The sequence below is a fragment of the Podarcis raffonei genome, chromosome Z (assembly GCF_027172205.1).
Source record: "Podarcis raffonei isolate rPodRaf1 chromosome Z, rPodRaf1.pri, whole genome shotgun sequence".
Taxonomy (NCBI): domain Eukaryota; kingdom Metazoa; phylum Chordata; class Lepidosauria; order Squamata; family Lacertidae; genus Podarcis; species Podarcis raffonei.
In genome coordinates this window covers 22,077,631-22,085,857 of record NC_070621.1, presented here as the reverse complement: position 1 = coordinate 22,085,857, position 8,227 = coordinate 22,077,631, and the positions used below count along the sequence as shown (strand labels likewise).

Below are 8,227 nucleotides of genomic sequence, written 5' to 3'. Positions count from 1 at the left end.
CGGGGACAGCACCAGCATGACCCCTTTCTGCAATTGGTCAGTTTTTGAGGATCGAATCTTGACATTCAGTGGGCGGACTTAATGTCAGTGTCTGCCAGCCCTGATTGAGGAGACCCAGCCAAACACTCCCCAATGCACACAGCGCCAAAAAAGGCTAGGGAGAATGCAGCCCGAAAGAGACGTGTTTTGAAATTTGAAATTGAAAAATCTAATTTTTCCAAATTAGATTGAGTGTGTCGATAGTGATAGGCTTCCTGCCATCCTGACGTGGGGAAATGACACGAGGCCACCCAGCCAGCAGCTTCTTGACGTGGAAGCTGTCACAGGGGTCTGGCCAGTGAAGGAATTTACAAAAGAATGAGATAGCTGCCCTGTAAAGCAGTAAAGTTTTATGGCAAGGCCCTTGCGCTTTAGGAGCACCATGAATTGAAGCACCTCCTCCTCGGAAGCGCAATGTGTTTTGGTGCCACGAAAACACCCGAAGGTGTTCCAGGCCCTGGAATAAGAACGTCTAGTGGAGGGTGCTATTGCTGACAATACTCCCTGGTTTACTTCTCGCTTCCAATCTCCCACAGATTGTCTGGGAAGGCGTCTGAAGTCTGGGCTGCCTCTGACGCCAGCTCGCAGAAACGCTCCATCTGGAAACGAGACAGTACATCAGCAATGTTATTGTTAAGGCCAGGTATGAAGCGGGCAGTGAAATAAATATTGTGCCACAGGCACTCCAGCACAAACAGGCGCAGCACCCTTATGACCCTCATGGACTTTGCTGACTGCCTAGATATAACTCTTACCACCGCTTGACTGCCGGACCAGAAACAGACCCTGGAATTCGAGAAGAGGGTTCCCCAGATGCGAATGGCGACTAGAATAGGGGAAAAATCTAGAAAGGTTAAATTCCAAGTGATGCCTGCTGCATGCCAAGAAGATGGCCACGGCTGGGCACACCAATATCCTCTGAAGAACACACCAAAGCCAAAGCGGCCAGAAGCATCAGAATGGACCTGGAACTCCACCCCAGGGTTAAGGCTCTTCTGCCAAAATGAAACCCCATTTAATCTTGCAGGAATGCAAGCCAAACCCTCAGATCGTCCTTTATCTGCTTTGTCACCCTGATGTGATGGTGAGGGGCTACCCCTCCGGCCATGAGCCGTGCCAGACGGGCACAAAAGGCACGGCCTGGCGCAACTACCCTACATGCAAAATTAAGATGACCCAATAGGGATTGCACCTGGGAAAGGGTGGTCTTTTTAACCCCGAGTGTTGCCTCCAGCAACGCTTTCAAGGATTCCAGCTTGGTCTGCGGGAGGCGCGATGACTGCCGAATTGTGTCAAGTTCAATACCCAAGTAGGAAAGGATAGTAGAAGAGCCCTCAGTCTTTTCAGCAGCCAGAGGTATGCCAAAGTCAGCCGCAAGGCGCATGAATGTAGCTAAGGATAGGGCGCAAACAGGGGAGTCTGGGGCCGCCATAATCAGAAAGTAATCCAGGTAATGGGCCATAAAAGGGGAACCAGATGTAGTTTTGAAGGACATTCAATAAATGTGCTGAAAGTTTCAAAGGCCGCACAGGCCACAGAGCAACCCATGGGCATAGCCTTGTCAAAATACCAGCTATCCCTAGGAGCCAAAAATCTTCAGGATGAACTGGGAGCAGCCGAAAGGCTGACTCGATGTCGCATTTTGCCAATAAGGCCCCAGGGCCCAATTCTCTGATCATTTTGATGGCTACGTCCAAGGACACATATTTAACTGAACAATGCTCCCGCGTTATGGCATCATTTACAGACCCACCCCTAGGATAAGACAAGTTGTGCATCATGCAGAACTCACCAGGAAACTATAAACTTTTTGAACGGTGGGGCTGGGAAAGGGCTGGCCACCCTGCCTAAACGCCACTCTTTTTCAATTTTGTTAAATGCAACAAGGGGCATTTCCCTTACTGACTTTTGATTGGGAGGGGTTCTGGATACCGGTGAACTGGAGACAGGGATGTGGAAGCCATATTGGAACCCTGCCTCCAAGTAGTTGGCTGCGGTCCTGTTGGGATAAGCTTGTAACAATGGTAACATCGCGGAGAGGTGGACAGGGGTTGGGGCTAGGGCGGAAAAAAACCTCATTTTTGGGAGGTAGCCTTGGCTTGCTAGGCTCCGGAGGTAGAGGCTCCAGAGTCTCCCTTGGCATCTTGGCTCTACTCCCCAATCCTGTTTTTCGAAAACTGCAAAAAGGGGGCTTAGCCCGAAAACAGTCCATGAGTGAGGACCACCGCAGCGCTCGCAAGCATGGTCAAAACGGCATTGGTCCCTGCTGCACAACCCATTATTAAACTCCCAACAAGTTGACATAGCCACCCTTTGCACTTTGGAGGGGGGTTTGCCTGACTTCTCCCCAAAAGCCCTTTTTTGGAAGTTTGGGGCCACTACTTCGGACCAAAGATCATTGTCCTTGATGTCCCAACGCGCCTTGGGTTCTTCAGCCGCCCTCTCGCAGAACAGCTCACCATATGCTAAAGCTGCAGAGTCCCCTGCCATTTTTCTGCGATGCCCAGATAGTTAGTGCCAAGCCCTATTGGGGTAAGCAGCAGCCACCAGGGGAGAAGGTAAGCAGCCAGGCCATCAGGGTAAGCAGCAGCAGGGGAGCTATGCCAAGCACCCACCCCCGCAAAACAAGCAGGCCTGGCTGGGACCCACGCCACTCACTCAAGTCAGCAACACCGGTGGCTGGCGGCAATGCCACCCCCCGCTGACGTAAAACCCAGCAGCCCGCTCAGGCCTGCAGCGCCCCGGGCCAGCGGCTGCAGGAAGCAGTGCCCTCCTGCCGCCGCTGAAAGGCGAGCAGGGCAAGCAAGCATGCAGCCTAGCGCCTGCAGCCTAGCTGCACAGAGGCGAGGAGGCCGTCCTCACAGCCTGAGGCTTGAGCCAAGGAGTCAGCCTCTTTTCTTTTGGCCTTAGGCCCACTCCTGGCCGGCCGTCCATTGTCCTCCCTAGTCGAGGGTGGGTCAAAGGCTGGCTCAAGCAGGTGGGTGGCACCCGCCCAGGGAGCCCCACTCGGTGCCGCAAACCCCGCCTACCTGTGGGGAAGTGAGGGCGGATATTTCTGTAACAAAGTTATGTGGTTTTCTTTTATTTAGTCCTTGAGCCAGTATCTACATACTCATAATAGTGCCTCTTCAAATGAGCCAATGCTACATATATTTAATTAGTTTATTCAGTAATAATAATAATAATAATAATAATAATAATAATAATAATAATAGTAGTAGTAGTAGTAGTAGTAGTAGTACATTATTTACACCCTGCCCATCTGGCTGGGTTTCCCCAGCTACTTTGGGTAGTTCCCAACAGAGTATTAAAAACATAATAAAGCATCAAATATCAGAAACCTTCTGATGTCTTCTAAAAGTCAGATAGCAGTTTATTTCCTTGACATCTGATGGGAGGATGTTCCACAGGCCGCCACTACCAAGGCCCTCTGCCTGGCTCCTTGCAACCTCACGTCTTGCAGTGAGGGAACCACCAGAAGGCCCTTGGCGCTGGACCTCAATGTCCGGGCTGAACAGTGGGGGTAGAGACACTCCTTCATGTATATAGAACCGAGGCTGTTTAGGGCTTTAAAGGTCAGTACCAACACTTTGAATTGTGCTTGGAAACGTACTGGGAGCCAATGTAGGTCTTTCAAGACCGATGTTATATGGTCTTGGTGGCCTCTCCCAGTCACCAGTTTAGCTATCGCATTTGGATTAATTGTAGTTTCCCAGTCACCTTCAAAGGTAGCCCCACGTAGAGCGCATTGCAGTAGTCCAAGCGGGAGATAATTAGAGCATGCACCACTCTGGTTGAAGCTGTCCGCGGGCAGGTAGGGTCTCAGCCTGCGTACCAAATGGAGCTGGTAGACAGCTGCCCTGGACACAGAATTAACCTGCGCTTCTCCCCTTCAGAACAGAATACAAATATACTATAAACCAATAAGACAGTAGAAACTAAAATTAAACTAATCCCCAGCTCCAGCTAAACATTGATCCCAGCCACAAGAGAGCAAAAACAAACTAAAAAAACCCAGCATTTAAAACGCCACAGATTTAAAACTATTAAAAAACATTTAGAAGCATTTTTGACATTTGCCCCAACCCCAGAGTTTGTTCCAGTGAGTCTGGGCTCTTCAGGATTACAGCAAGGCAATGTCCCTCTGGCCTCCCAGGCGTCTCTTATGTTGAGCAAGGTGAGTCTGGTCCCTGCTCCCAGGCCAGGTGGAAAAGGGCCTTGCAGCAAGGAGCAGGTCTTCCTTCCAGCACTCATGGCAGCGGCTTAAGGGGCTACTGGATGAGATCCCATGGTCAGAAATACTCAAAGAGAAGGGAGTCCAAGATGGATGGAAGTTTCTTAAGGATGAAAAACTGAAAGCCCAAATGCAGACAATTCAAACAAAAGAGAAAAGTAGGAGGCATCTAAAGAAGTCAGTGTGGCTGTATAAGGAGAACGGAGATTTAAGAAGGGTTAAAAAAATATATGGAAGAAAGGGAAAATCACAAAGGAAGTGTATACACAAGTAGCCAACAGTTGCAGGGAGAAGGTGAGGCAGGCCAAAGCTCAGAACGAGCTCAGGCTTGCAAGAGAGGTTAATTTTATTTTTTTAAAAAAAGTTTCTTTGGCTATGTTCAAAGCAAGAGGAAGAACAACCAAGTAGTAGGTCCTCTCTGTGGAGAAGACAGATAAATGCTTTTGGGTGACAGAAAGAAGACAGAGCTGCTTAAGCCCTACTTTGCCTCTGCCTTCACCTAAAACACGGGTGTCAAACACAAGGCCCGCGGGCCGAATCCGGCCCGCCAGACCTCGTCATGTGGCCCGTGTAGCCACTGCCAGCCTTCACCTTTTATTCTCGCTTTTTTTTTTTGACACAAGAAAGCCGCCTCTTCAGCGCATGCGTGGCAGTCTACAAGCCAGAGAACGTCTGCCCTCTAGTGGCGCCGCCGTTCTACACAGGAAACCTCCACTTTACTGTAGGACCTACAGATACAACCGGCCCTTTGAGGGTGACCAAACTGCTGATGCGGCCCCCGATGAATTTGAGTTTGACACCCCTGACCTAAAAGGAAAACAGTGCCCAACCTGGTGATAACAGAATAAACAATGCAAGGAGGAGATCCAGCCCAAGATAGGAAAACTAGCTACCGTAGATTCCGGCGTATTAGGCGACAGGGCGTATTAGACGACCCCCCAAATTGGCAGCTGCAATTTGGGGGTTCGTCTTATAAGCCCTGTCTTTCTCCCAGTGCGGAGCCTGCAGCAGCAGCAGGTGGCGGGCTCCGCTCCATGCCGGGCAACTTTCTCCCAGCGCAGAGCCCTCTGCCCATACCCGGCGTATAAGACGACCCCTGACTTTTTAACCTTTTTTCCGGGGTTAAAAAGTAATCTTATAAAATCTATGGTATTTTAAATTATTGCAAATCTGCAGTGCCTAATGAGCTGCACCAAACGGTACTAAAGGAGATGGAAACCACAAGAGGGGACAAGAAGGCTCTTGTGCCCATGCCTTGCTTATGGGCTTCACTTTGTGGGCATCTAGTTGGTCACTATGAGAACAGAATGCTGGACTACATGGCCCATTGGGTCTGATGCAGCAGGCTCTTCTTATGTTTAATGTATTTTTAACCTTCTGTTGGAAGCCGCACAGAGTGGCTGGGAAAACCCAGCCAGATGGGTGGGGTAGAAATAATAAATTATTATTATTGTTGTTGTTGTTATTATTATTATTGGAAACCCTATGGTTTTTTAATGGTTGGAATGTATCCTACTGTACCACCTACCACTACCCACATGGGTCGCTATGAGGGAATGCAGCCCTCCGGCTGAATAAGGTACCCCAATGCTCTTAAGATATAGCAAGCAGCACTTGTAACAGCTCTAGTATTATCTGTCCTTGGAAGGGTGTTTGGTGAGCACACACACTGTTCTCCAGTGTCCTTGCAAGTACTAAATGTTCCAGGACATCATCAGGCACAGGTAAGCTTTTTCTTCATTGAAATATACCAGATGGATTATTTTCCCCGTATCTGATCTTTATACATCCTTGATAAGGAACTTTAAAGCAGTGTTAGGCTGACAATATCATTAATGGCTGGAAAGGCGTCATCGGTGTTGGGGCTCGTATTTGGTTCGCTATGCACAGGAGGGGTCTTTTGCTTATTACACGATCCCAGCAATGCACTTATTTGGGGCTCTGGACCACCTTTGGGGACCCTCTCCAACAGGAAGGTGCTACAGAAATATGCTGTTGAGTCTGGGGCTTTGCCTGAGCAACAAGGCTTTTCTGGCTCAGCTGAAGCTGTGTTGCATCCCTTGTCTCAGATGCACTTCAGACACCTGCTTAGCTCAACCTTGACATTTACAAAATATCATCGCTACAAACAATCCCTATGCTTTTTCCCAGGGCTGAGCTGTGGGAAGCTGTGAATCATGACTAAACAGCATGGTCAGAAAAACAAGATAGGCCAGAGCCCTGGAAGAACTTATTTGCTTGAGCAAAACACAACTGAGATGAAAAGTTCTCATATGGTCCTTCCAGCCCAGGACAAGCCAGTGGGTAGCATATATCCAGGTGGTCTTTCAGCAAAAACAGATGCCATCATCTGCAATAAAACTTTCCTCTCCTGTATCAGTCTCTACAGCCACGTCAGGTGCGATGACTCTCCAACTGCTTTAACTTTACACCCAAAGACGCACTCTTCCATTGTCTCTCAAGACCAGGGCTCGGCAAGGTTTACCTTGCCTGGGCCAGTTCACTCTAGCAGAGATCCGTCTGTGGGCCGGAGCATGAGCATGTGTGCCCGCAATTTTTGGCGTCTGCGCACGCGCAATTTCCGGCACTGCAAAAGCGAGTCCTTGCACTGTGCCGGTTTAGCGCAGCACATGGGGACTCGCCAAGCAGGCGGCTAGGGGGCTGGTTAAACGACCCCCGTGGGCTGCTTGTGGCCCATGGACCTTAGGTTGCAGACCCCTGCTCAACAGACAGATGCCAACAACATTCCCTGGGGAGGCCGTAGTGGTGTAGCTTTCCACATGGCCAGTGGTCAGAAGTTCCTAAGGCTAGATAGGTTGTCAACTTGTGTGTTCTAGATAGGATTCTCTGCAAGCCACATGGTTATGCAACAGATGAAGGTGTGTAGCATGAAGACGAAGCCCTGCAGGGACACCACATCTTCTGCAACTGTCAAAGGCAGAGAAGCGCTTTTGAGGTGGTTAGCACAGTGGTTCCCAAAGTGGGTTAGTAGGAACCCACTCCATCCCTTATACTGTTCAATGAAGGCTTTGGGTTTTGTTGTTGCTGGAAGTTAGCAGACAGGAATCCCAACAGTCAGGCGACAGCTGACTTCAGGGGCCTTGCTGCTACCAGGGCTTAGTGTTAGTGATCCCTCCACTCTCTGCTCAACTACTGTAGGAGAATACGAGGGAAAGCCTCTCAATCTATGGTCTATTAAATGCGGGGACTATGGCTGTTATGATGATGATGATGATGATGATGATACTGTGTATTATTATCCTCTGTATTATGTTTTTATTATTACACTGTGTAAAGTTTGTTCTTAATGTTGTACAATGCCCTGGGACCTTTCAATAAAGGGTAGCATATAGATCAAACAAACAAAAACTATAAATAGCGTATTTTTCACTCTATAAGACACTTTTCCCCTCTTAAAAAGGGGAAATGTGTGTTCGTCTTATGGAGAGAATGCAGGCTGCGCAGCTATCACTGAAGCCAGGAGAGAAGAGGGATTGGTGTGCACGGATTCCTCTTGCTCTCCTGGCTTCTGGTATAGCCACACAAAGACTCTTGAGCGCAGCTGGAGCACTCCTGCCTCTTTGCTCAAGAGGCTTTGCGTTGCTTTCTTGTTTCCCTCCTCTAAAAACTAGGTGCGTCTTGTGGTACAATGTGCAAGTGGGATGGTCACTCTGCAGACCTTTCCAGAATGAAGTCCTGGATGGTGTTACTAACAATGTTTTCACTGCTGCAGACATTGCTTGTCAGAGTCAAATGTGATAGAGCTAGATGATGGCCACTTATGATATAGATCATCTCAGTCAAATGCACCTAAAAATCTTTCTATCAAAATGCAGCCTTTTGAGCAAGTCTGATTTACGTCAAGTTGAGGCTTGCAGCGGGGGAAACATCACAGTGGACTGTAGTCCACAAATGATGATTTAGAGATGTGATAAAGTTCAGAAACACAACAGC

The 8,227-nt window shown here is 48.8% G+C and overlaps 1 protein-coding gene across 1 annotated transcript; it reads right to left on the bottom strand.

Moving 5' to 3' along the window:
* Nucleotides 1-228: 228 nt before the first annotated feature.
* LOC128406416 (uncharacterized) lies at nt 229-2,668 on the bottom strand. Its single transcript, XM_053373798.1, has 2 exons — nt 1,942-2,668; nt 229-638 (listed from the first exon to the last, which is right to left on the bottom strand). The coding sequence occupies exons 1-2, from the start codon at nt 2,527-2,529 to the stop codon at nt 549-551; spliced, it is 678 nt and encodes a 225-aa protein (XP_053229773.1). The 5' UTR covers nt 2,530-2,668; the 3' UTR covers nt 229-548.
* Between the last annotated feature and the right edge of the window lie 5,559 nt (nt 2,669-8,227).